This window comes from Antennarius striatus, chromosome 17 (genome assembly GCF_040054535.1).
Source record: "Antennarius striatus isolate MH-2024 chromosome 17, ASM4005453v1, whole genome shotgun sequence".
NCBI lineage: Eukaryota > Metazoa > Chordata > Actinopteri > Lophiiformes > Antennariidae > Antennarius > Antennarius striatus.
Window position 1 is genome coordinate 1,755,892 of NC_090792.1, and position 27,198 is coordinate 1,783,089.

The 27,198-nt window shown below is 41.2% G+C and overlaps 1 protein-coding gene across 1 annotated transcript; it reads right to left on the minus strand.

Annotated features, from left to right (window-relative positions):
* Nucleotides 1-188: 188 nt before the first annotated feature.
* Nucleotides 189-26,842, minus strand: LOC137610687 (disheveled-associated activator of morphogenesis 1-like). The gene is made up of 26 exons (XM_068338423.1): nucleotides 26,487-26,842; nucleotides 22,896-23,113; nucleotides 22,731-22,820; nucleotides 21,015-21,086; nucleotides 20,243-20,337; nucleotides 19,937-20,156; nucleotides 19,701-19,814; nucleotides 18,853-18,963; nucleotides 18,432-18,535; nucleotides 17,664-17,730; nucleotides 17,452-17,569; nucleotides 17,227-17,365; nucleotides 16,580-16,638; nucleotides 16,286-16,473; nucleotides 15,442-15,726; nucleotides 14,338-14,445; nucleotides 12,011-12,105; nucleotides 11,772-11,856; nucleotides 10,855-10,961; nucleotides 10,589-10,677; nucleotides 10,245-10,413; nucleotides 6,453-6,560; nucleotides 4,134-4,194; nucleotides 3,840-3,974; nucleotides 3,352-3,522; nucleotides 189-1,945 (listed from the first exon to the last, which is right to left on the minus strand). The coding sequence occupies exons 2-26, from the start codon at nucleotides 23,079-23,081 to the stop codon at nucleotides 1,751-1,753; spliced, it is 3,171 nt and encodes a 1,056-aa protein (XP_068194524.1). The 5' UTR covers nucleotides 23,082-23,113; nucleotides 26,487-26,842; the 3' UTR covers nucleotides 189-1,750.
* Between the last annotated feature and the right edge of the window lie 356 nt (nucleotides 26,843-27,198).

Sequence of the window (27,198 nt, forward strand, 5' to 3'; positions counted from 1 at the left end):
GGAGAAGTGGCAGAAGTGGATGGGGAGAAGAATGTCTGGGCTTTCCTGCTCAAACTACTTCCCAGATACCGATCTGGACCTGCGGGTGATGATGAGAGTGAAGCTCTGGGCATGCAAACTTTTCCTTTCAATCAGTGAGTCCAAAGAATTAACACACCTGATGAATCTTCACAGCAAACAGATTTGGATAGATGTTTATTCTAGCAAAAAATTACTTATCAGACAGATGCAGGTTGATTGTCTAAGGTTTTGGAATAGATGTAACTCTAACTGTCTAAAATGTGTTGACTTCATGCATTACACTGGCCTTCAGCTCCATCTTGAAGACTCTGGGAGTCATTTTTGAACAGGATATGTCCTTGAACTATCACATAAAGCACATTTGTAGGCCTGCCTTCTTTTACTTTCACGTTACAACATCTCAGACTACAGCAATTATGACTAGAACAGCAGCACACATTATTTCAATACAGATGAAAAAACAAAAAATTACCATTTGAAAAAAAAAAGAAAACACACCACATTGTAAAATGAACCAGTGCTGATGAAATATGACTCAAGGTTATGTTACTTCATGTCATATTGTCATCTAAAATTAAATAATACCATATTTCCACTATACTGCATAGTTTTGTAGGAGTTGGTTTCTCATGAGTCGCTCAAGGGACAAAATAAGGATAATATGTCTGTCCCAGCCACCAAAACACACCACATATCCTCTGTAGTATCACTATATCATCTGCATATATAACAATATCTTTACATTGATAGTAACATTGCATCACATAGTGACATGCACTGGTCAAGTTGTTTCTACTCAAGCTTTATCAGCCTCATCTGTAATACAGGTATTTGTGCGGGTACTCTTTTCTGGTCTCAGGACTGTAATAATGTGAATATTCCTTGAGTCTTGTTATCATTGAGACTTTGGAGACTAAACAACAAGATGTGTAAATAATCTTCATTTGTGAATAGGAGGGAGCACAGCAAAACACAGGGTGAGCGGTCTTGTTGTAGAATGAGTGATTCTTGAAGTTGTGCTTTTAATGTAGGGGTGTCAAACTCATTTTCACCGAGGGCCACATCAGCATCATGGCTGTCCTCAAAGGGCCAGATGTAACATACAGTAAATTTAACCAAATGTAAATTAATGATATATAAATTTAATGTAACCACTCCTTAATGTTGAATAACCCTGAATTTATTCAACTCCATAAATGAAGGACTTAACTATCCAATGAATAAAGAAAAATAACACCCAAACACAAGTTAGGACATTAACTGTGTTCAAAACGTTTTTGTCAGAGTTAAATGGGCTTAATTATTGCATGTGGGAAATGTAGTTACTGGTAAATGTGATCTTTTGACTTATTTATTATTAGACCTTTTTATGCTCTCGTGGGCCACATAAAATGATGTGGTAGGCAACATTTGGCCCCGGGGCCATGAGTTTGACACGTGTTCTAATGTAAGACATCTGCCTTTTGTTGGAGAATGTCTAAATGTTCCAGTGTTTGGTGAATGTTTTAACAATGGCTTAATATATTATTATCAACCAAGTGTCAATCAAGTGTCTTGATACCATCAACCTTACATAATACTTGGTAGCACAATTTCTGCACTGTATATATCTTCTATGTCATGTGTATACAACCTGGAACCATGAAAATGTTAAAGCTGTGTGACAGAGACATATTCTGGCTGGTGTTAAAAAGCAGTCATGAGGTACTGCTGTCAGACTGGTGTCACTTTACTGGTCCAACGTTGTCACTGGTCTCTCTCGTGTGACATCAAAGGAATGTTTCTGTTTTTTTCTACGTTTCATTTGGGACAGATCCTTATCAAACACCTCTCCAGAACGCAGAGCCGACACCAAGTCATCAAACTCACCATCCTCCTTTTCTTCATGTGCTTTCCTTGTATTCTTCTCCCTCTCTTTCTTCATCTGCCAAAGAGAGAGAGACAGCATGAGAAGAGAAAATGCATGGTTGGATAAAATGGTTCGCAACCGTTACAGATAAAAAGATGAAACAAAAACCACATTACTCGGGCGGCAAAGGGGATGAAAATGAGATGATGACCTTGACTTTGAGTAAACTAGGTCAAACCTGGCAGGACACTGGGACAGAAACTGGTTAACTCGAAGGACAAAACACCATATCGCAAAACTAGCAATGTAGTGTCTGCTGTCCTTTGTAACAGGAATGGAGTGACTTGTACATTGGGAAGAATAAGCAACTGCTCCACAAACATATGGCTCAACACAGGAGAGTGAACTTCTCAGCAGTCTTAAGACTCAGCACTCTACCTGCACCTGAAAGACACGGGTCACTTCCTTGAGGACATTAATGTCCAGGTTATAGTCAGGAAGATAGAAGTCCAGGGATTGTACAGTCGAATTGGCGGTTCAATTCCCGCTTCCGCTCCCCTAGTCACTTGTCGTTGTGTTCCTGGGCAAGACACTCTACCCTTCTTGCCTCCAGTAAGGGACTCACTGGTGTGTAAATGTGTGTGATTGTTCCAGCGGATTTCCGGTGGTCCGGTGGCTGCCACGCCTCCGCTAGTCTTCCCCAGAGCAGCTGTGGCTACATACGTAGCTTATTATTACCATTGTGCATTGTGGGGAATGTAGTGGTGGTGCGTGCAAAACATGGATGTGGGTGGGTGTGGCCTGCGGGCCGGTTTTAATAGTAATTAAAAGTCATCCAGGGGTCCATAAATAATTCATCACGGGCCAGATCTGGCCCATGGGCCTTGACTTTGACATATGTGCTCCAGTTAGTCAGTTAAGCAATCACATGCATATATATAGTGGGTACAGGCCCTGTAACACACACAAGGGGCCTGTAAGCATGTAAAAAGGGGGAGGGGTACAGTGGCAGGTAGTTTTGTTGTGGTGCACCCTAATGAGAAACTTGTAAAGGGGGACAGCGCCTTGTTCAAGGTCACCTCACTGAAGGTCACCTTGGCAGTGCTCGGGAGGTGAGCTGACATTTCCCACTGTCACGCACACTCCGAGATGGCTGGGTGTGAGCGGGAATCTAACTGCTAATCTTGTGATCATTGGACGACCCACTCTACTAACTGAGCCACTGCCGTCCAGATTGATTTAATGTCAATCTTCTTTTCCCTTCAGGGGTCACCACAGCAAATCATTTGCCTCTATCTAACCCTGTCTTCTGCATCCTCTCTTCTCAAACCAACTACCTTCATGTCCTCTTTCACTACATTGATCTAAAGTCAGTGATGTCTGAAAATATCCAATAGAGAAAAATTATGCACTCTCCAAAGAATGACTACCACACGCCTGCTTGTTAACGGGTTTTGTCTGAGAGAAATTGGTTCTCCAACCTGTGCCTCAAGGAGTGCACGTCGCTCCTCTTCTTCCTTTTGCCTGGCCATGATCTTGTTTTCCTCTGTAGCCTCTGCAAAAGCGGCGAGGAAAGTGCTGAAGATTCCGAAGAACACATCTGGTTGTAGATTGGTCAGGTCTTCTCCAAAGTGTCTGAGCGCCTTTACGAACTGCAAACACAGACAGGACGGGTGACAGTAATTATTTCATTTGCTCTCAGGTCTTTGGTTGGCATGACAAATTACTGTAACATATTCAAGCTTCCTCAAAAGAACAAAACATCAAAGTTGTTTGTTTGTATTTAAGGGGAAACAACAGCACATTCTTGACTTAAAGCACTGTAATGCCCCATTAATATTTATTGAGGTTTTGACTTCTCTTTGGTTATATCTACATGTAGTCCACTTAGCTTCAGGGTGATGCTGCATATATTTGATGACAGAAGATAAAGTAGACAAATAGCCTTGTTATTTTATTGCATACTCACCCTTTCTTTGGCTTCAGTGAGTGATTCCTCTACATCAGAGAAGCTGAAGGAGGCCACAGTGAGAAACTGACTGACCACAGATACAAACTTGTCTGCAGGATCCTGAGTGGACCGAGTTTGCTGGTACTTCAACTCCTGGAGATGGACACACATGAAGTCAGTCTGATCTAGACATGTTGGCACAGAGGGTTTTCCAACGGTGTTTTTTGCTCTTCATAACATCCACAGGCCATTAGTGATGTTAGTTTCTCAGATGATACAGAACAGTCAAAGCTTTTTACTGGACCCACTCACCGCCTCAACAGACTTCAGCCCAGATCTGAGACTGGCAATGTCATTCTCCAGCTCTGCCATACTAGACACAATAAAAGTGGAGTCAGTGTCAGCTGACTCAGAAGAAGAAGCATACTTTAATGATCCAAGTAGGGAAATTGTTTTTTGACTCAAACATAATAAATCTAATGTAATGTTGCTATGCAGAACAAGATTCTAAAGAAGCAATGGTTGCCAGTTTATTTTTCATTGACTAATGAGCACTAATGAGTCTGCACTCACAAACATGCATCTCAATCAAACAGTTCAGCTTATCTCCAAAACTCAATCACAATAAAACACATCACACCTGTCTCACAATCACCTCATTGTGTATTTTATTGAATTGGATATTTTGAAAAGAATTAATGAGGTTTAATGATGCACTTTGTTTCATTTCCATTATTCGTTCATGCATTGATCTTCTTATCCACTTTCTCCATTGCTGTGGGTCACAGGGGTTGCTGTAGCCTATTTCAGTGGACTTAAGGGTGAGAGGACGGTGCACCATGGAGCACCACGAAAGACACAACACACTCATATCTATGGGAATTTAGAATGATTAATTCACTTGAAGTGCATGTTTTAGAGGTGGGAGAAAGCCACCGAATCTGGAGAGAACCCTCACAGACACAGGGAGAACATACAAGCTCCACACAGAGGGGACTTGAACCCGGGACCTTCTAGCTGTGAGATGACAGCACTGCCTACTGTGCCACCGTGCTGCTCTGTTTCATTAATTCTATATATTTGAAAAGCGGTTTACAGTCCTTGTTTGCAATAAATGACAAACAAATGTAGATGTAGAGGGAGACACCCTCTCATTATTTGATGGTAGACTGAAAATGTTTCTTTTCCGAAAAATTTACAATTAAGGCGGCTTAGGCTGCTAATTTCTTTTTCTTGTAGACCTACACAGCTCGAGACTCAACATCAAGACACATTGAGCTCCTTTCTCCTCCTTGTTCTCTCTGACCCTCTCTGTTACTCCTTCTTCTCCCCGACCTCTCTCTCCAAGTCTTCTTTCACACCTTACTAACTCGCCTTCTTCCTTGGAGTCTCTGTGCTCTATGTCCTCAGAGGTTTTTCTCAGGTTCACCCTTCATCTGCCCATCGGCTGGGGTCCTGCTTCCTTTCTTCCTCCTTGCCATCATACAGTCATCCATGCAACTGTAATTGTGCTTTGAATTAACCAACTACATGATGGGGAACATGTATAGCAGACAACAACCCAGGAGTCGGTGAATCGCGGCCTGACTTTTCCGTCCCCAGTTCAATGCCTGCATTAAATTTAATTATAACCATAAACACACTGACTCTATCTGGCCTATCTGCCATTCTCTCTCTGTCTCTCTCTTTCTCTTACCCTGTCCTTTTCTTCATTGTATTTATTTTCCACCCAACTGGTCAATGCGGATGGCCACCCTCCGGAGCCTGGGTCTGGCCCAGAGTTTCTTCCTCAATGAGGGAATTTTTCGCCGCTACTGTCGCTTATGCTTGCTCTGGAGGGATCTGTTGGGTTTCTCTGCCTGTCAAAGCACTTTGGAATGTCTGTTGACGTGACTAACCGCTTTATAAATAAAGTTGATTGATTGATTGATTAATTCCAAAATCTCAAGGCTGCAATAAAAAGTTAAAGAAAACAAAACCAACATGTAAAAACAACATATAAAATATATTCTCTCATATTGCGTTGCACAGCTTCTACCTCATCTGTCAACGCATCATGGCATAAATTTCCAGAATATCAGATCCGATCCTTGCAGACTTAAGGAGGTCTAATAATAATAATAATAATAATAATAGACCTTTATTGTCCCACAGTGGGGAAATTTGTGCGATCGTGGCAGCAGGGGGGGGGGGGGGTCAAACATAAATAGTTAATATACATACATATTAACATCTGCAACATATTAAATTTACATATTCACATATTGGAAACATATTAACATATATCATATTATCAGAATGTACATTATATTCACACACCATAAAATAAAAAAATTAAAAAAATTTAAAAAAAATAAAAAATCTCTACCACCTGCATTCATGGCATTCAGTATTGAGAGATGCATGTCTGATTGTGTTCCTGATCTCATCAGAGACACCAGCTCTTGTTCTTCTTCTCAGGGCCCTGTTCTCATGCCACCAACCTGTCTTCTCTGATCCATATTGTTTGTGGTGTGTGTGTGTGTGTGTGTGTGTGTGTGTGTGTGTGTGTGCGTGCGTGCGTGTGTGCGTGCGTGTGTGTGTGTGTGTGTGTGAGCCCTTCCCTGTGTACATATCTGTGTTCATGCTTACTTGACTTTCGCAGCTTCTGGAACATTTGGCAGCTCTTCACTGAATGCTGTCACACTGGGGTAGTTCTTTTCCAGTGCAGTGACCATGTAGTGGAGCAGAGTGATGTTTCTACAATCACATGACATACATTTACAATCCATTATTCCACAGTAATTATCACATGATATATTCTTGTCAAGAATACAAAGGGCGCCCGTGGAAATTGGACTACTGTTGGTCGAAGAAGGAGAGGAGGAAAGTGTGTTCGCACGAAGAGAGAGAAGAGGAACGCCAAGAGTATAGGACTGAGAGTAGGGACGTTGAATGTTGGAACTATGACAGGAAAAGGTAGAGAGTTGGTTGACATGATGCAGAGAAGGAAGGTAGACATACTGTGTGTCCAGGAGACCAGATGGAAAGGTAGCACGGCTAGAAGTTTAGGAGCAGGGTTCAAGTTGTTCTATCATGGTATAGATGGGAAGAGAAATGGAGTAGGAGTTATCTTGAAGGAGGAGTTTGTTAGGAATGTCCTGGAGGTAAAAAGAGTGTCGGATAGAGTGATGAGTCTGAAGCTAGAAATAGAAGGTGTGATGTTCAATGTTGTTAGTGGGTATGCTCCACTGGTAGGATGTGAGCTGGAGGAGAAGAAGAAATTCTGGCTGGACTTTGATGAAGTGATGCAGAGTGTACCTAGAAGTGAGAGAGTTGTCATTGGAGCAGACTTCAATGGACATGTTGGTGCAGGAAACAGAGGTGATGAGGATGTGATGGGCAGGTTTGGTATCCAGGAGAGGAACGCAGAAGGACAGATGGCAGTTGACTTTGCAAAAAGGATGGAAATGGCTGTAGTGAATACTTTCTTCCAGAAGAGACAGGAACATAGAGTGACCTATAAGAGTGGAGGTAGGAGCACACAGGTAGACTACATCTGGTGTAGACGGTGTAACCTGAAAGAGATCAGTGACTGTAAAGTAGTGGTAGGTGAGAGTGTAGCCAAACAGCATAGGATGGTGGTGTGTAGGATGACTCTGGTGGTGAGGAAGATCAAGAGGGCAAAGGCAGAGCAGAAGACGAAATGGTGGAAGCTGAAAAAGGAAGAGTGTTGCATGACTTTTAGGAAAGAGTTAAGACATGCTCTGGGAGGCCAGGAGGTGCTTCCAGATGACTGGACAACTACAGCTAAAGTGATCAGGGAGACAGGTAGGAGAGTACTACCTGGAAGGAAAGTAGATAAGGAGACTTGGTGGTGGAATGAGGAGGTACAGGAGTGTATACAGAGAAAGAGGTTAGCTAAGAAGAAGTGGGACACTGAGAGGACTGAGGAGAGTAGACAGGAGTACAGGGAGATGCAGCGTAAGGTGAAGGTAGAAGTAGCAAAGGCCAAACAGGAAGCTTATGATGACTTGTATGCTAGGTTAGACAGTAAGGAGGGAGAGACTGATCTATACAAGTTGGCAAGACAGAGAGACAGAGATGGGAAGGACGTGCAGCAGGTTAGGGTGATTAAGGATAGGGATGGAAGTCTATTGACAGGTGCCAGTAGTGTGATGGGAAGATGGAAAGAGTACTTTGAAGAGTTGATGAACGTGGAAAATGAGAGAGAAAAAAGACTAGAAGAGGTGACTGTTGTGGACCAGGATGTAGCAAAGATTAGTCAGGATGAAGTGAGGAGGGCACTGAAGAGGATGAAGAGTGGAAAGGCAGTCGGTCCTGATGATATACCTGTAGAGGTATGGAAGTGTCTATGAGAGGTGGCAGTAGAGTTTCTGACTGGGTTGTTCAACAGGATCTTAGATAGTGAGAAGATGCCTGAGGAATGGAGGAGAAGTGTGCTGGTGCCCATTTTTAACAACAAGGGAGATGTGCAGAGTTGTGGCAACTACAGAGGAATAAAGCTGATGAGCCATACAATGAAGTTATGGGAGAGAGTAGTGGAAGCTAGACTAAGGGCAGAAGTGAACATTTGTGAGCAGCAGTATGGTTTCATGCCAAAACAGGAGTACTACAGATGCAGTATTTGCTTTGAGGATGTTGATAGAGAAGTACAGAGAAGGCCAGAGGGAGCTGCATTGTGTTTTTGTAGATCTGGAGAAAGCTGATGACAGGGTGCCCAGAGAGGAACTGTGGTATTGTATGAGGAAGTCTGGAGTGGCAGAGAAGTATGTTAGAGCAGTGCAGGACATGTATGAGGACTGTAAGACAGTGGTGAGGTGTGCTGTAGGTGTGACAGAGGAGTTCAAGGTGGAGGTGGGACTGCATCAGGGATCAGCTCTGAGCCCCTTCTTGTTGCTATGGTGATGGATAGGCTGACAGACGAGGTTAGACAGGAATCTCCATGGACTATGATGTTTGCAGATGACATTGTGATCTGTAGTGAGAGCAGGGAACAGGTGGAGGAGAAGCTAGAGAGGTGGAGGTTTGTCCTGGAAAGGAGAGGAATGAAGGTTAGCCGCAGTAAGACAGAGTACATGTGTGTGAATGAGAGGGACCCAAGTGGAAGAGTGAGGCTACAGGGAGAAGAGATCAAGAAGGTGGAGGATTTGAAGTACTTAGGGTCAACAGTCCAGAGCAATAGAGAGTGTGGAGAAGAGGTGAAGAAGCGTGTCCAGGCAGGATGGAACGGGTGGAGGAAAGTGTCAGGTGTGATGTGTGATAGAAGAGTTTCAGCTAAAATGAAAGGAAAGGTGTACAAAACTGTGGTGAGACCAGCGATGTTGTTTGGTCTAGAGACAGTGTCACTGAGGAAAAGACAGGAGACAGAGCTGGAGGTAGCAGAGATGAAGATGCTGAGGTTCTCTCTGGGAGTGACCAGGATGGATAGGATCAGGAATGAGTACATCAGAGGGACAGCACATGTTAGAGGTTCTGGAGATAAAGTCAGAGAGGCCAGACTGAGATGGTTTGGACATGTCCAGAGGAGAGATAGTGAATATATTGGTAGAAGGATGCTGAGTTTTGAACTGCCAGGCAGGAGGCCTAGAGGAAGACCAAAGAGGAGGTTTATGGATGTAGTGAAAGAGGACATGAAGGTAGTTGGTGTGAGAGAAGAGGATGCAGAAGACAGGGTTAGATGGAGGCAATTGATTCGCTGTGGCGACCCCTGAAGGGAAAAGCCGAAAGGAAAAGAAGAAATATTCTTTGTCAAGACGAGTATATCTTGACAAAGAATATACCAGACAAGCGACAACAGATGCAAATCAGCTTGAAGTTCTGGTACATCAAATGTCAAAATTAATATAAAAGAGGTAAACAGCAAACAAATTTCACAGGTGTTTATAATATATTAATATTTCTGATGATTTCTTGTTTGATACAGAATCTGTGTGTTTACAGCAAACAGCTACAGACATAGAACTATGACTGAGGTAATCTCTCTCTTAACAAGAGGGAACCAAGCAAGTTTGATGGCAAAATTGCCCAGCTGTTCAATTCAGATACAGAATATGAGGACTTCAATGGATTCAGGAAAAAAGATTAATCAAAAAATAATATATGTATTTTTAAATATGTAGGAAAAAAAGTTCAACCAACCTCAGTTTTGCTTCCGTTACCTTATTTTAGCATTTGCCCAAAATACGGCTCACCTTATGTATAGTTTAAGTACAGAAATAGAGCCCATAATTAAGACTGTGCCTAATAATCTGGTGTACCTTATGGTGCAGAAAATACGGTAAATAAAGGAACTAAGTGCGGATTCATTCTCAATAGAACACGTTTTACCTCTGAGCCCACGGGACCCTCAAACTGAGATCAGTCCATTTTTTTCCACTAATCTTCAGGTTCTGTTACATGTCAAAATGTTATTACGTGTACCTGTCAATGCTTGACTTGGTGTCAGATATCTTGTTGAGACTGGATACTTTAAATCCATAGGCATTTCCTCGCTGTCCTTTGTTCATATAGTTCCCAAAAGCTAGGACCACTTCTAGGAGTTGACGCAGTGCACTGCTCTGTACCACCTCTCTGGACGCCAGATTCAGAGCTGAAACCATACAGACAATCTTGTACGTTCAGAGACAGCAGTCAAAAGTATTTTAATGTGTGTATTTCAAAACAAAACTAAAGAAACCTAAAGACAGAAATGTGTGAATCTACATTCCTCTGGTGCAGTCGCCCTATCATGGGCACTGCTGAACCTCTGAGATTAAAGACATCACCTTTAATTTTAGGTTTGACATCAGCCAATCTCTCAGCAAAAAGCTTCTTGAAGAAGAGACACTGGAGCCTTTGGTTATAGTGGTCGATGCTGATGATGACAGAAAACACACATGAGCATGAGTAAATACACAATGACTTGAAATAAAATTGAACCAGGATGAAGAATTTCCATGCTTTTCATAGTAACTCCATCATGCAAGTAAGTCCCCTTAGCTTTGTAATTTTGGAAAACATGTTCAGCCTGTATGGTTTTGGTTATATTTACCCGCTCATATCATACAGGAAGCGATCTGCTTTAGCCATACGATCCAGTTCATGCTTGTGTTCTTCCAGAAGCTCTATGTCACTCTTCTCTGGAACAAACTTCAGGAGCTTCAAACACACAAACACTCAAGGTGATGAGTGCATTTCATTTATTAGTCAAGTATACGACCAGAATAACCACAATAACACTAACCATAACCATAGCATTCTACACTAATGTAACTTGACTGCTTACAGACAGTGTGCAGTACATCAAATATTGCCACCTAATAGTATCTGATGTACTTTACGACAGCGGTCCCCAACGTTTTTTGCGTCACAGACCCTGAGATCTGAGAAAATATTTTCACAGTCCGGCTTTCATTTCGATAATTCATTCATTTCAGCTGTACTCTAATAATAAATCACCGCAGTGGTTTTATGTCAAATGCAGACATCAACAGAAATAAACAACCTTTTTTTCATAAATTGATAATCAATATCTCCGTAAACTAAATAATTATAGGAAATAACTCGATTCAAGTTACTGCCCTGATGAGGTTTATTTTGAAATATAGTGACTTACAATTAGTCTATTCAATGTAGGAGAAATTCCCATTACTTCTATATAAAAGGGCGAACAAGTCAATCAAATAATAATAATGACAATTTGTAGGAGCCCTGAGTTTGTTTTTCTGCAACAAGCCGGTCCCATTCAGGGGTAACCGGAGACAACGACACCAGAAGTGTGTTCCGTACATCTGGTCTACTCCCTAGTTTGATTTTGATTGCAGTCATGACCCTGTGGTTGGGGACCGCTGCTTTAGGAACCTTGGAAGGCTTACACTCCCTTTCAAACTAGTATTGATTTTCTGCATTGAAAGTGGACACGGAACATGTTTTTCATATGTTGTTTTTCTTTGTGATGTGTCTTGGCACCTGTTCCAGCATGTCTTTAGGTAAGTCTTCATGCTCATCCATGGATAGGATGGCATGCCGGATCTCATCATTGGCCAATTTCAGTCTGTAACACAAATATATGGATAGAATTGTTAATAGTATACTAAGCCTACATGACAATGCGTCCTTGAACGCATTAACCTTGAACGCATTAACTGCGAGCTGTGAGAGATTACTGTACCATGCATTCCCCCTCTTTCATAATAATGTAGACTTACCGTGACAAAAGAATGTTGCAGTTCTGTGCTCGGCGACCATCGATTACTGACAGCTCCCTTACCTTCTTGGCCGTATGGTCCTCTTCTGCAGTTTTCTGTAAATATGTAGACAAATAAACTACAATAAAACTTGGCAATGCAGGACTGGATGTACAGTGCGCCCTCGCGCATTCGCGCATCAACACTCGCAACTTAACTTCATCACAGATTTTTGGTAGACAGTCACGTAATACCGTACACGCATTCTATTGGCTAACGGTATTCAGTAGTGCGCTACGTTCCATGAGTCTCGGAATTACGTTGAGACACAAAAGTGCTTTAAACAGTCGATAAGAGTGTAGGAAAAGGTAATACAGATAGAAGGTGATTTAATATCAGTATGGAGAGGGTTCTATCGCGGAATTTGTTAATCGCGTGTGGTTTCTGTAACGCATTACCCGCAAGGAATGAGAATGCACTGTACTGACAAGACTGTTTCAGCCCAATAAGCTCATGGAGAAACTAAAATAACATTTTAAAGCAGATTGTTTATCCAATAAGAATCCAATGTGAGCTAGTGTGAATCTAACACAAAAACTTAAAGCAAGTCTGATGTGACTATATACTGTAACTTAATAAAAATTGGCATGTTGCAAAATTAGGGTACATATAGAAACCATTCATATCTAATAAAAACTTTAAAAGACATGTAGCAGGTAAGGCAATGGTGCCACTGATGAAACAAGGTGGCATAAGTGGTTCTCCTCTTTAAATGGGTTGTGAGGAGGGATGGGAGACCAATAGCACATGGCGAATTGAAGCAAGAATTCTTAATCAACAGGAGAACATGAGTCTTTTGGAACATTGCTGTTTCGTGAAAGCTTTGTCTTTTTCTAGCAACTGTACAGTGTAGTGCTTGTAGCATTGATCTTTGTCTTTTGTTTGTGAACAAATATGGCACTCACACTGGCCAGAGTGTGCACAACTACAAGTCATCCACTTACAAAATTTAATGGCACTGGAGTGGTTAATTTCTTTTTTACTTGGGTCAACCTTAAACATGTAATTCCATTGTAGTAGATGGTCACAGGGATTGACAAAGGGACTCTAATAAGAGGGAGTGACACTGTAGTTCCAGAGCGTAACTGTCATGGTTTGGTATTTGTGTGATGTTGCTCTGCAGTGCTTGAGTATGGCAGGAGGCGGGGCTAAACTTGTGGGTAGAGCCTTGTCTCCACAGTTTTTTCTCATCTCCACACCTGTGCCTGATCAGGCTGATTAGCCTGAGGCTTTTAAAGCTCACCTGTGCTCTCCCAGCCATCAGCAGCCGCTGCCGTCTCTAGCAGGCTGGCTTCATGCCCAACCGCGCCACAATAGACCATATCTCCGCTTTTCGCCTGATCATAGAGAAGACCTATGACTTCTGCAAAGATCACCGTCTATACATAGGGTTCATAGATCTGAAGGCTGACTTTGACACTGTCTGCCATGCCTCTCTCTGGAGTATCCTACAGACCCTTGGAGCACCACCCAAGATTGCTGCCTTGCTCAAGCTGTTCTACAGCAAGAAGAGAAGAGAACCTTGGCCTTCAAGTGAGCTTGACTAAAACCAAGTTCATGCATGTCGGTGATGGACCGGATCCACCTCCCTTGCGGCTCGGTGATGACACTGTGGAGCCCATCAAGAGTTTTGGGTATCTGGGGTCCATAGTGACAGAGAATGAGAACCTTAAACCAGAGATTCTCCACAGAAGAGCTCTGCCAACATCAGCGCTGCAGTCTCCAGAAGCCACTCTGGCAGCACCAGACCATCTCATGCAAGACGAAGCTCCAAATTTACAACTCTGCCATACTTTCCATTCTGCACTACGGCTCAAATACAGGGCCTTTAAACAAGACCCTGGCTGCCAGTATAGATGGGTATGATAACTGGGCTCTCAGAACCATCGAAAACATCCAACAAAGTGCTTCGAGCCCGCACGTGCCAACCCAGAGCATCTTGCCTGGCTGTGCAACGTCACACCCGCTGCTTTGGTCATGTCCTCAGCCTTCCTCCTGATCATCCAACAAGAGCCATTCTCCAGTTCGACCCTAAGGCCACAGGCTGGAAACGACCTCAAGGCAAGCCCCGCACTCAATGGCCTCTGACAGCAGAGAGTCGCTGTGGAGGATGCAGAGCAGCTGGCACAAGACCGCCAGCGCTGGGAGAACTGGCTCCTCTGGTTGGCTCAACACACAGGGACAGGACCCAACCCCACCCTCGCAAGAGCCCCACTGACTGACTGACCGATAGAGAAAAGGTCATTAATAATGATGTGAAATGGGAATAGTGTAGTGTTTAATGTTACCTGTGGTTTCTGATAAGCTGAGAAATTCCTCTGGAACTCTTCTAGATCCAGAACTTTAAACACATTCAGATCATCAATCTCTTTCCATATTGTTCCTTCTGTCTTGTTCTGAAAGGAAAAAAAAAAAGAAAGAATCTCAATTAAAAAAAATCCAGCCCATCCTATCAGTGTTCACCCTAAGATAATTAATTAGCTTAGAGGCAGGAGGCTAATTAATTAGCTTAGACGGAAGCTAATTAATTAGACCAATACTGACCAATATTGTTTTCTGTACTATTTTGTATTATAACTCCCTAGGTGACAGGTGTCCAGCCAATGATTCGATCAGGTTCACTGATGCTACGCAGCCAATCAACAGGCCTAATTCTTTCTTAAGTTAATAGTTGTTGGAAATTATTTGAGGAGACTTATATTTGTTATGTAATTATTATTATGTTTAAAATTATGCTGAACAGTTCATGTGACAAATATTTAGTTAAAAGGAATGAATTAACGGTTCATTGAATATTTGTGTTGAGTTAAAAACAGATTATTTCATGATAATGTTTATGTTGTCAAAAGACTACGCTACCCACAATGCCTAGAGCAGGTGTGAAGGAAATGATGTAACTGACAGTGATTTAAGGTGATGCTGTGAGCACTTAATTGCAGACAAGTTACGGTGTCCTCCTCAAGTACACAGTTAGCATGTATTTAACCTTTTTGTCTGTTCATTAAACTGCTCGAAGTTCGGTCAAGTTTTGGAATAACAGCTACAATGGAAGGTGCTATGTGGATAAATTCTGGACAGCTGAACATTCATATTTAAAACAAATGCACTTATCAGTAAGGGTGTGATTCAGCAGAGTTAGAGATATGAAAACCAGACACCCCCCGCCCCCCTGCACACGCAAATCACACCCTGCATACAGACATACTTTTAGGTATAATTAGTTTGGACAGACATCCATTTTTTTAAATACATAAAACATACTTTGGAAAAGTAACAACCTTGTAACAACAACAATGCAGTAGTAAATGCAGTATGTACATACAGTAACATTTGTGTTGTAAAAGTTGTAGCAGTAACTTTATGAAATACACAGTTGGCGGTGGTAAATGCACCTCAGGAAGTTTGCTCCAGTTGAACGACTTCAGTGGGTGGGATGGCCGAGGGATGTTCTTCTTCAGGGAAGATTGTATTGGAGCTCCAGGAGGAGGAGGAAGTAGGGCAAATGGAGGCATGCCCAAACCTGGCAGTCCTCCTGGCGGAGGAGGAGGTGGAGGAGGAGGAGGAGGAGGAAAAACAGAAGGAGGAAAAGCAGAAGGAGGAGGAGGTATTGATGGGACAACACCGTGAGCGACTAAACCATCAGATGTCACTGGAGGTCCGCCTGGAACACTGGATGCCTAACAGAAGAACAGACAGTTACTTTAACAGACATCAATAGTGGATGTGAAGTAATCATGGATCACATCATCAAATCCATGGGACATAAAACATAAAAATTTTATGGGATTCAATCATTCAATCATCCCAACATACAGTAAGAGTAGGTTAATCTTTGATGGCTCAAATAGATTCAAGTTAAAGGCCTTGGGTGACCTTATCAACGTCTGGACCTGAACGCCACTGAAATGCTGTGGTATGATCTGAACAGATTAATTCATATCCACACAGCCTCCGATGTGTTTGCATTGAAGCAAATCAGCTGTAACGTCTGAGACTGGTCTCCAGTAATTAGATGGGTTGATTCAGTTGCTGAACTCCTTGAAACACTGGTGATGTAGGTATGGAACAGCCTTTTTCATTGGTTAATACAATTTTTAAAACATGTATTCGTTTTTAGTCAATTGAGTAATATCTATGTTAAATTGCATTAGATATATTTGAAGGATCTGAAACGGGTTATTGTGAGAGATGTTCAAACAGACGATAGCACGACTCAATGCTCTGTCATGAACCTACGTTGTTGAGTCGCTGCAGCTCAGCAGACAGTTCTGCTGCTTGTAGCTTGGCTTGCTTGTGGTCTTTGCTCTCCCGTTCCAGCTTGTCATTGATTTTTTTCAGCATTGCCACCATGTCTTCCTTCTCTTTATTCTTGGCCTCACACTCCCTTTCTTTCTTTTCAAAACGCTTCAATAAGTTCTGATGTTCTGGAACAATGAGAAGAACTCAAAATGAACATTTTTCCAACCTTGGTAAACACAGCAAAGTACAGTATATCATGACTTGATATTATTTTCCTGTTTCTGAATGTACCTTTTCTCATTTTATCAGCTTGTTCTTTCCATTGTTTGACCTCATCTTCTTTGACAAGCCTAGAGACATGAATGTGGGTGCACGTGCGCACACACACACGCACACACACACACACACACACACACACACATACCGACAAAATTATTTCCATGGTTCAAATCTACACCATTACTACTACTTACAGATGAAGATCTAATTTATAATAGAATATTTTCTAACTTTTATAAAATCACACTAAATTGAAATCATTTAAGCGATGTGGTTTCTCCTACCCCGTGTGTGTGGGTCTGTGTTTGGGGTTCAAAGTAACAATGCTAATCACTGCACCACTGTGCTTCCCATTATCATTATTTTGATTTTTATTAAAATAATAATAATTTTGATCATTAATAATATTTATATTAATAATAATAATAATAATAATTTATAATCATCATTATTATATCAATTATCAATTATTATTCTATTCATTTTCTTGTATACGAGATGATCGCAATCGTCTACAGCAGCCTTGTGGGTTATGGGTCTGCTTGAATCTATCCCAGCTTGCTACGGGAAAGAGGTGAGGTTTGAATCTGTCATTAATAAATGTCAAAATTTAAAAGTCAAATGCCGTGCAGATGCAGACAGGAACACTTGGAACTTACATGCGTACAATATTTTTAACATTGAAATTCTCCAGTGGTGCAACATCAGGGTTTTCCCCTTTGTCTGTCTGAAGGACAAGCTGCTGAACGATCCTGTCCAGCAACATCCAGTACTGAAGTGAGCTGCTGCTTTGCATGACTGCAGACACACAGAGAAGTCAACAGGAGGAAGCATTAATGGTTCATTTCATGGTGGTACCTTAATGTCAAAATAGAGCGTCTTACATGGCATCATTAGACAGTGCTGCAGTGCAGACAGGAGGCAAGGGTAAGCATCGGTATGGCTCAGGCTTTTCCTGATCAAATCAAACATTTGGCTTGCACTTTTAGTGTCTATATGGACCTGAGGAAATGTAATAAAAACACAGCTTTTATAATGACTCATTTTACTTTGCTTGAATAAGACAAATAATATTTAAGTCTATTACATCACTTACGACATCGAAACGTTTGGACATCAGAAGTTCGTCTTCGTTCCTTAACATCTCAAAGAAGTCCAGATGTCTGCAATCAATTCATGTAACAAATAAATTCATAAAGCACTGATTTTTAAAAAAGGATGTCATTGTGTTCGCACAAAAACGTTAGAGGGGGAGGATGTCAGACCAAAAACCTTTAAATGTATGGCATATGAGAGATTTTGGACGGACCTGCATGTGTTAAACCTTGCCCATAGCAGGAATAAAATAATTTCTGCTGTGGGCAATTATTATCCTCCCTGTTTCCAAATGGAAATGTTTGATTACTGCATTTATAACTTTAGTAAAGCTGTAGCGATGGAAGGACTATTCTGAATAAAAAAGCATCAGAAGCCCCGGGATTGAACTCTATTCTGGACTGTTGTATATTTCCTGCCTGGTGAATCAGAGTGTGGTAAAAAGTCCAATCCAGATACGAAAAGACTTAAGATTGTTATAATTCTTTTAATGTATTTATTGACTTTCAATATGTGCTCGCAGTGCTCTGTGGTTACTTCTATCTGTTTTTGATGTACTGTATTACGGAACAACATTAACAAAACGCAATATTATTATTCATTCTTGGATAAAATCTTCTTTCTTGAAAAATGGTTTCAGTGAGTGGGAAGTGTAGGATGTTTGGGACTGGCTGCCAAAGGCACTCAGTTGATTATCATGGTACATGTACATTCATGTCATAATATTGTTCATATAGAATTGTAGCACACTTCCGTGCTCCTTATGTACCTGTCCAAGGTAGCATTCTCATAGAAGTGCAGTTTGTCAATGACTGGCTGAATGCCCAACATCAGAAACTCATAACGCAAATGTATACGGAACTCCAGACTGGTCTGAAAAGATAAAATATGTTTTGTCAGTTTTTACATCTACATGTAATATTCATCAGTGAAGAGGCTCTAGACTTTACTGTCCAAAAAAAAAGACGACTCAGCTACAGCAGTAAAATAATATACACTATGAAAAAAATGCTACCTTTGAGCCTCTAAAATATGAAGATGTGTATTTTTAAGTGCCTCAAATTTTTCTTCTTTCTTACTACTGCCAGTACAGTAGATATCATTAAGTTATACTTCATTTCTAAAAGTGTATTCTTTGCCAAAATCTAATCTGGTCTTTCATTATGGAAGACGCAATTCATCATCTTCACCTCTCCTGCTCCCTTACTGAGCACAGCATTGATGAAGGACATAATAGCAGTCTTCAGATTAACTTCGTCTCTATAGCGGCCTGTTGATCGATCCATGTCTGTCAGGAGTGTCTGCAAAACAAACCAGAAAATATTTAAAAATGGCTTCCAGAGGAAGATTTTCTTACATCAGTAACACCTTGGATGGAGGAAACACACCTCTTCTGCAGCCTTATCAGACATGTTGATGTCCTAAACTACTGTTGGAGTCAATACTTCAATTAATTAATAGTCTATTGAACATCATGAATTGGATGATTGGATAATAAAGAGATTGTCACTTTAGAATGTATTAATCAATCAATGTGACATTTTGCAGCAAACCAGCTGCTGAGGAGAGGGCAGTGTGTGTTAACACTTTTTTTCACCACACCAAAAACATTGTATTTGCAGTATACTAAATTTGATCAATGACGCAATTTCCTCATAAAAAAGTAACTTGGCTTATGCTACTTATATAACCACTTGTCTTTACTAGAGTTTTCCTGGAACCCATGATAAACTTAATTTTTCTGCAATAATCATGCAGCTACTAAGCTAAGTCTAATGAAATATGGGATGTTACCAGAGAAGTAAGATGAAACGTGGAGGTTTTTTCTTGTATTGGTGAAGTACTGTATATTGAACTGTTGTCTGTTGGGTGCCGTCCCTACCTTTTCTTTTGAAAATGTAGAGACGACTTTTTCTGGGATTTGCTCATTTTTATAAACATGACTTTTGAGCAGAACAAATCATTTCAATCATATTCCATAAATGCATCACTGGCTCAACATGAAATGAAGTACAAAAGTGAGAAAACCAAAGCATACCTGAAAGCGTGTTCTTTCTGAGGCAAATTTCTGGTAATGCTGCATTGCTTCTAGTACTTTCCTGTGGCCCCCTGGGACCAAACAGACTGCACCAAGGATCTCTAGAACTGCCGTCTAAAGCAAAGATGAATAATGATTTCAGGAAATAGATTTGTTTTTATGTGCAGTGAAGTAATGCACTTCTGTAGTGTGTCTTTGATTAAGTTAGTAGTGTGCTGTTTGTGTTCTTGATGTACCTTGGTTTTGATGTTTTCAGTGACAAGACTTTGTGCAATGATATTTATGCTCTCACAATGACCCAGGACATGAGCTCTGCCCTGAGAGTTGTTCATTAGCGCTTTGATGCAGCCGATCAATGAGGTGTGGACCTGAGACTCTGTGGTCTCATAGTCCATTGACTTGAGGAAACTCAGGAGACAAGACAGGCCATCCTGATCAATAAATTCGGTCACAAATCTGGGGGACAGAAGTCAGAATAACAGGTTATGTTTATTCTTAAGGTCATTCAACTTTGAGAAGTTTTTACATTTTCAGACTTCTACCTCATTGGCTGTGTCCTCAATGCTGTCTTAAGATCGTCTATGACTTTATGTCGTCCTTGCTCTTCCTCATCCTGCAGTGCCAGCAGAGTCCTCCTCTGGTAAGACAGAGTTTTTAAAAAATAATCACTTTTATTTTTTACATTTCCAGACAAAATACAGTAATCCCTCGTTACTCGTGGTGAACGCATTCTAGGACCACACGGAAAACGAAATTCCGTGATATACCGACAAACTAATTATTTTATTATTTACGGTAAATTAAATGTTTATGAACACTCCCCATATTGATATTAAATTACCTTATATCAGTATTACCTTTTCCCACACTCTTATAGACTGTTTAAAGAGCTTTTGTATTAAAGAAAGTGTTTCTTTAATACACGAAGTGAGTCTCAGATCACTGTGTGCTGTCAGCCAATGGCATGCGCGTACGGTATCATGTTACTACCTACTAAAAATCTGCGATGTAGTGAAGTTGTGCATCTTGAAGTGCGAATAAGCGAGGGATCACTGTATGTCAAATATCCAGAGAATAGTGGTAGATAGGTGTAGTCCATAATATTAACTGTTACAAAACTTATTGAAGAAGATATATAGCCTCTCACAGTGAGCTGGGATAGGCTCAAGCGACACCAGTAACCCGCAAAGCAGAAATGCGGTTGAAGATGAAACAATTACAATCTCATCTTCAAGAAAATGGATGGATGGATGCCTTTTCATTAAAAAATAACACGGAAGTCCAAACTACACCATGGGGCCATAGGTCACTCACAGCTGCCATGGACCTGAGCTGGTCAATGTAAAATTCTGGGCAGCTCGTCGCTTTTTTGTTCTCCTCAGCCTCCTGAAACACATAAGAAGCACACGGGTCATACTCATAGCCATAACTACGTACAGTAGATAACAAATACATGTCATATTAGCTTTTTAACAAACAACAAAATAAACAAAACACAATCTCCACAAACCCAGGGTTGGGGCTCGTCTTGGTTGACACGTCTCTGTAACATTGCATGGCGGTCTGAGACAGTACCTCTGGATTGGCAGACCGGGGTAGTGGTGCCTCTTTTAAAAAAGGGGGATCGGAGGGTGTGTTCAAGAGTATGGGGCTCAGCGCCCTTTGTTGAGGGCTGTCCGGTCCCTGTATGACCGAAGCCGGAGCTTAGTTCTCATTGCCGGCAGTAAATCAGACCTGTTCCAGGTGTATGTTGGACTTCGGTAAGACTGCCCTCTATCACTAGTCCTGTTTATAACCAGGATCCAGAGGGAGTCCGGTTTGGGGACCAAAGGATTTCATCTCTGCTTTTTGCAGATGATGTTGTCCTGTTGTTCCTTCAGCGTGCACTGGGGTGGTTTTTAGCTGAGTGTGACCGTGAGTGGGATGAAGATCAGCACCTCCAAATCCAAGGCCGTGGTTTTCAACCGGAAAAAGGTGGCCTGCCTTCTCCGGTTTGGTGGGGAGTCTTTTCCCCAAGGAGAGGAGTTTAAGTATCTTGGGGTCTTGTTCAGGAGTGAGGAAAGGACTGAACGTGACAATGGGAGAGGGATGGGTGCAGTGTCTGCAGTGATGTAGTTATTGTTTAGGTCTGTCGTGGTGAACAAAGAACTGTTGTAAGACTAAGCTCTAAATTTACGGGTCAATCTACGTCCTACTTTCACCTATGGTCATGAGCTTTGGGTCATGACCCAATGGACAAGAGCCCAGATACAAGCGGAAGAAATGAGTTTCCTCTGTAAAGTGCCTGGGCACATTTTATTATTCCAGTTCTGTCAGGCAACTACAGGTATACCTCCGCTTATGTCGTATAGAGTTATGTTGTTCTCAATTATATGTTGGTTATCAAAAAAAAAACACAGAAAAATTCAACTTTATGTCTACTACATTAAAAAATAAAATTTAGTTGTTTGCAAAAATAGTTTTTTATAAACAATGTATTATTGGAAATGCATTCATAAATAAGGGACTGTACAGGACTGGGAATGGTTATCTTTGGCTTAGCCTGGAGACAAGTTAGCTTGACTTATGTCATTTTTTGACTTACATCGCGTCTCCTGGAACCAATTGACAAAATAATCCAAGGTGTACCTGTACTTATATATGGATATAGTCCTCAATGTAATCACAAACAACTCAAAATATCAACACCATGAAGACCTGCGTAAAAAAAACCCCCAGGTTTCTGAAGGGCTTGTCTGATTTTTTCCAAATGCATCTGTATTGGTGCAAAGGAAGCGTCTTAGAAGCTGAAGAGGAGCTCACAAACTATAGAAAAATATCACTGGATGTAACAAGAACAGCAACAGCATGATTGCTATGACCATCTAAATGTGCTCAGTCAAATTTAAAACCGTTTTAACTGATCAAAGGAGAAAATTTCCCCAAAGAATCTTATTGTGACTCCAATACATTTGTTTTTTGTCAGAATCAGATAAATTAAAACATAAAATGTCCTAATTTATTATTTTGAATAAAACCATAATTTCTCACCCTTTTTGTAGTACAGTAGATGTGCCATTTTTTCTCTGCTGGCAAATTAAACATGGCTGCTCTGTGCTCCTCAGTGAGATCCAGTTCATCCTGGTATAAAGGAAAGAAGTTGGCCTTTAGTTCAGATTGTTAAATAAGGATTGTTGACAATGCTCTTCAACTCACCACCAGCTCACTGAAGATAACGTCCAATTCTCCAGGAGGGGGCAGGGGTAGGGTGGGCTCCGCAGTGGCAACAGTAGTAACGTTGTCATGGCAGTAGGTGATCTCTGGTTCGTCACTTCTTTTGAAGCACCAAGAAAATAAAGACGACAGGCCACGTTTCTGCGAATGCGTCCCTCGGGATGTCATGTTTGTAATGAGGACCTCTCCAGAAGATTTTACTAGTGAAAGGACAACAAAGCCAATCAGTTAATGGTGTGACTTACTCCATCCTGCAGCATGTCCTGTAAGGGTTGGTCAGATACTGAAAAAAGCTCTAATTCTTGCATAAAAAGACCTGATAAAATGATATCAAATACATTAATCAACACAACATCTATGTTTTTTAGCCTCTCGCAATTTTTGCAAATGTTATGCAGTGTTATGTCAAACTAAAAAGCATGGGGAAACAGCCAATTAAATGATGAAAAAATGAAATCGAAACCAAACCAAAAAACAATTTACTGTTCTTCCTGGGAATATTCAAAGGTTTTTCTTTGACAGAGATGGGGATTATAATCTGAGGGGGGAGTTAATTTTCCCCTTTTACAACTGGTCTGCTCAGGGTCTCAGCTACATACAAGACCCTAAAGAGGGACTCAGCCAACAATTACAAAAATAAACCATCAGCTTCCTAACACACCTGGACAAAGAGAAAGTTGTCAGCCAACACTTTTACTAACAGCTATACCCTGAAGAAGTAAATTCCATCTATGGAATTCCCAACATTCACAAGGAAGGGATGTCCCTCAGACTCATTGTCAACACAATCAGCTTGGCCACCTACAATATTGCCAAACACTCGGCCAACATCCAAGCCCCTCTTGTTGTCAACCCACCACAGCATGTGAAGAACTGCCAAGATTTTGCATGGAAGGCAAAGGAAATAAAAGTGGACTCAGATGAAACCATGGTCTCCAACGACATCACATGACCCAGTAAGGACCAAGGGCAGGAAGAAGAAAACTATTACAAGACCAAACAGAACCAACTAGAACTCTACCTCACCCCAGACCACGTTTGCTCTCTGCTGGACCTCTGCCTGACCAACACCTACTTCCAGTAGGGAGTAAACTACTACAGTCAGACACGTGGTTGTGTCATGGGCTCACCTGTATGTCCAGTAGTAGCAAATTTTTATATGAAATAGGTGGCAAGAAAGGATCAGACCTCTTTTACATGGGCAGTATCCAATCATTGGTTGAGGTATATGGAAGACACCGAGGTAAAAATCAGGACCCAAGAAGTGGAAACCTTTACAGATCATATCAAAACGATGCCATCAAGTTCACCCCTGTTAAGGGAAAGTCTTGGACTGTGTGATACGCCTTGAAACAGACTCAAATCTCAGCAGAAAGTAGGTTCAATGTCTACTGAAACTAACAGAAGCCTACATGGACAATGTTACTAGACCTGCATTTGTATGTATTGGAGTGTTCAACAGCACCCCCTTCACAGATAGTGCTGTCAGTCTTTGTACTGTTAACAATCTAGATTTTTGTTTTCATCTTCAGAGAACACAACGTCCAGGATTTCCAGTATCCAAAGTGTGGACGTGTTGCCTCCAATGTCAACAATAGAGCACGTTTTGATGCTGGACTGGGCAGACAGGTGGTTCAGGAGCAACAGGACAGGTGTGTGACTTAAGGCCCGCCCACTGCCAGAGGGTTGTTTTAATTACAGTACATCTTGTGATATATAACCAGATTCAGGTCTGAAAATATTATGGATCAAATTAGGTCAGAGGTTTAACTTTAATGTTGAAGCGTTTGGAAACCTCTGCAAGAATGAAGCCAAAGCTGAAAAGATCACATTTTTTTGCTGGATTACCAACACAAATGTCTACAGATTGGTGTATGCCTTGTAATTGTAGAAATATTCTTCTCTTGACCTAATTTACAGAATAAGTCCTCATTTGTTAATAGAAAATCTGTTGATATCAGTTGAAAGTGTTGTCTTGTTCATCAACTATGTAGTTAGAAAGAACACTCTACAAGTCCGTAGTGCACAGGGAAATGGAGAAGGGCTGTTGTGTTTTAATGCACAGATTTGAGGCAATGTGGTTATGATTATTGTGTATAGACAGAGGGAGAGTTGGGGGGGGGGTCGTGTTAGGGGTTTCAGGCAGCTAATCTATTAAGGTGTTTTGCACTGAGCTGATTGCTCTCTCCCTGTGTTGAAGTTATTGACCTGAACGTCTTGATTGTCAGTCAGAAAAAGTAGATGACTTTTCCAAATGAAGCCGTGAACTTAAGAGAAAACTTAAGAGCAAGAGGAATTCAGCATCCTCAATTCATTACATTCCTGGAGGGAACAGTGTGGTTGGATATACTTGCCAAAAAGGGAAGCCAAACAACACTGATTCCCACGGAAATTTAATGTATGTTTCTCCACTGTGATATGAGAAAAAATGCACCTTTTTTTCTGTTAACCTAAAACATTTTAAGTGAAGTCAATTACTTTAGTTCACACAAACACTCCATCCACCCCTGTGCCAGAGGATGTGAATGGTGAAATGCAAACAGTCCCTACAGGGTATATCACAGAGATCTACATGCTGATACACAGTACAGTAGAAATACTGCACTAGTACTTTAGGTTAGTGGCACTTAAGACTACCTAGGGGCACAGATTAGCCAGCTGCTAAGGGATGGGGGTCCCACCCAGAGTGGCTAATCATGGGCAGGACAGTGCTAACCATGAAGGGCATACAGAAATGATCCGACTATTGAGCAAGAACCTGCCTCTGCACAACAGTGAAGCTCCTGCCAGGAAACACAGTGACTAAGATGACTGGAAGCATAGGTCAATACGTTATCAGGGCACAGAAGGGAATTTGCAGCAACACCAGAGGAGTCAAGCACCAGCCACCAGTCAACAGAGAGGTCCACTAAGGCTGTAAGTCAAGAAAGACCAAATAGTGCACCAACTGGACTGACCACTAAAAGACTATGACCAATGCCTCCAAGTGGCATTTAGGTTTCATGGTGTAATTGTAATCATACTGAAACGCAGTACTACGATCACTACTACTACATCTATCAGTAGCAGAAAAGAAGTAGCAGCAAAAAACCGCTTTTCACAGAAACACAAAAACTTTGAGACAGCAACACACGAGTCCTCTGGATAATGTGCTGTCATTAATTTTACTGGTATGTCACTTTATTTATGGAGAGCAACTGTTTCAGTGCCCTGGTAATGTCTTTACCTATAGATTGTCAAGTCTGCACCGTAAAGTATCAGTTCCCGTACTTCAACTATGCATATTTCTAATTTCAGTTTCACTAAAATACCATGAGTGTTGTTTCTTCCTCTAAACATTCTTGTTCTCTTCCGGTTTTCCTACATTTAAGAGCCAATAATCTGATGATGCTTCCACTGATTACTGATTCAGATACGATGACATTGTAAATAGGGGGTGTATTGTTGGAAATGTGTACCTAATGTGAAGTAACTCTTTATGTTACTGTAAACAGGGATTAAAAAAAACACACAAAAAAAACAAAATCCTACTACAGGCATGAACAAACTGTACATCTCACTGTGGCTTCTTACCTTTGTGATCCTATGTGACGCAGTGAGATAGTATGAGTATCATTCCAATATTATAACAGGTCTTCTTATGTATTGTACAATCTGTACAATCCAAAGAAGAAGGAGGTGAAATCGTAGCTGAAAAAAGATCCACACTTTCAGTACAGCTAGAGGTGCATCATAAATGTTCCAACGGAGTACAAATGAACACAAGTTTGTTCTGCCAGAAAGTTATTAAATATAAATTCCAGAAGAGAAGGAAACTTCTCCGAGAACCTTTCATTTCCAAAGTTTCGTGAGTTTCACCTGTCCAGGTCGCTTACTCCATGTTTGCGTATTCTGTGTTCTGGTATTTTCTGGAGTCAGCTGAGTATTGGTGTCACTGTCAGGCTGAGAATGATCTGTATGTAAGGAGTTTGAAACACACATTACAGCATTCCTGCTGCAGACAGTCATGCCCAGACCTCACCCACTGCATTGTGTGACAGCGAGACAGAGGTGTGACCGTCTTCTGTAGTATCTGTACGGCTTTTGTTCATCAAAGTATTTGGAACTGTGTCGCATTCACTGCTGTAGATCCAGATACGCTTTTCCTTCTTTCAATGAGTTTACTCAAACAACTTACTTATTAAACATGACAAGGTGGAAAGACTGAGCTTAAACAGGAGGCATCAGAGAGATGGCAACAGTTTAGCTTGAGATTTAATAAAGCAGGGTGAACAATAGGAACAGG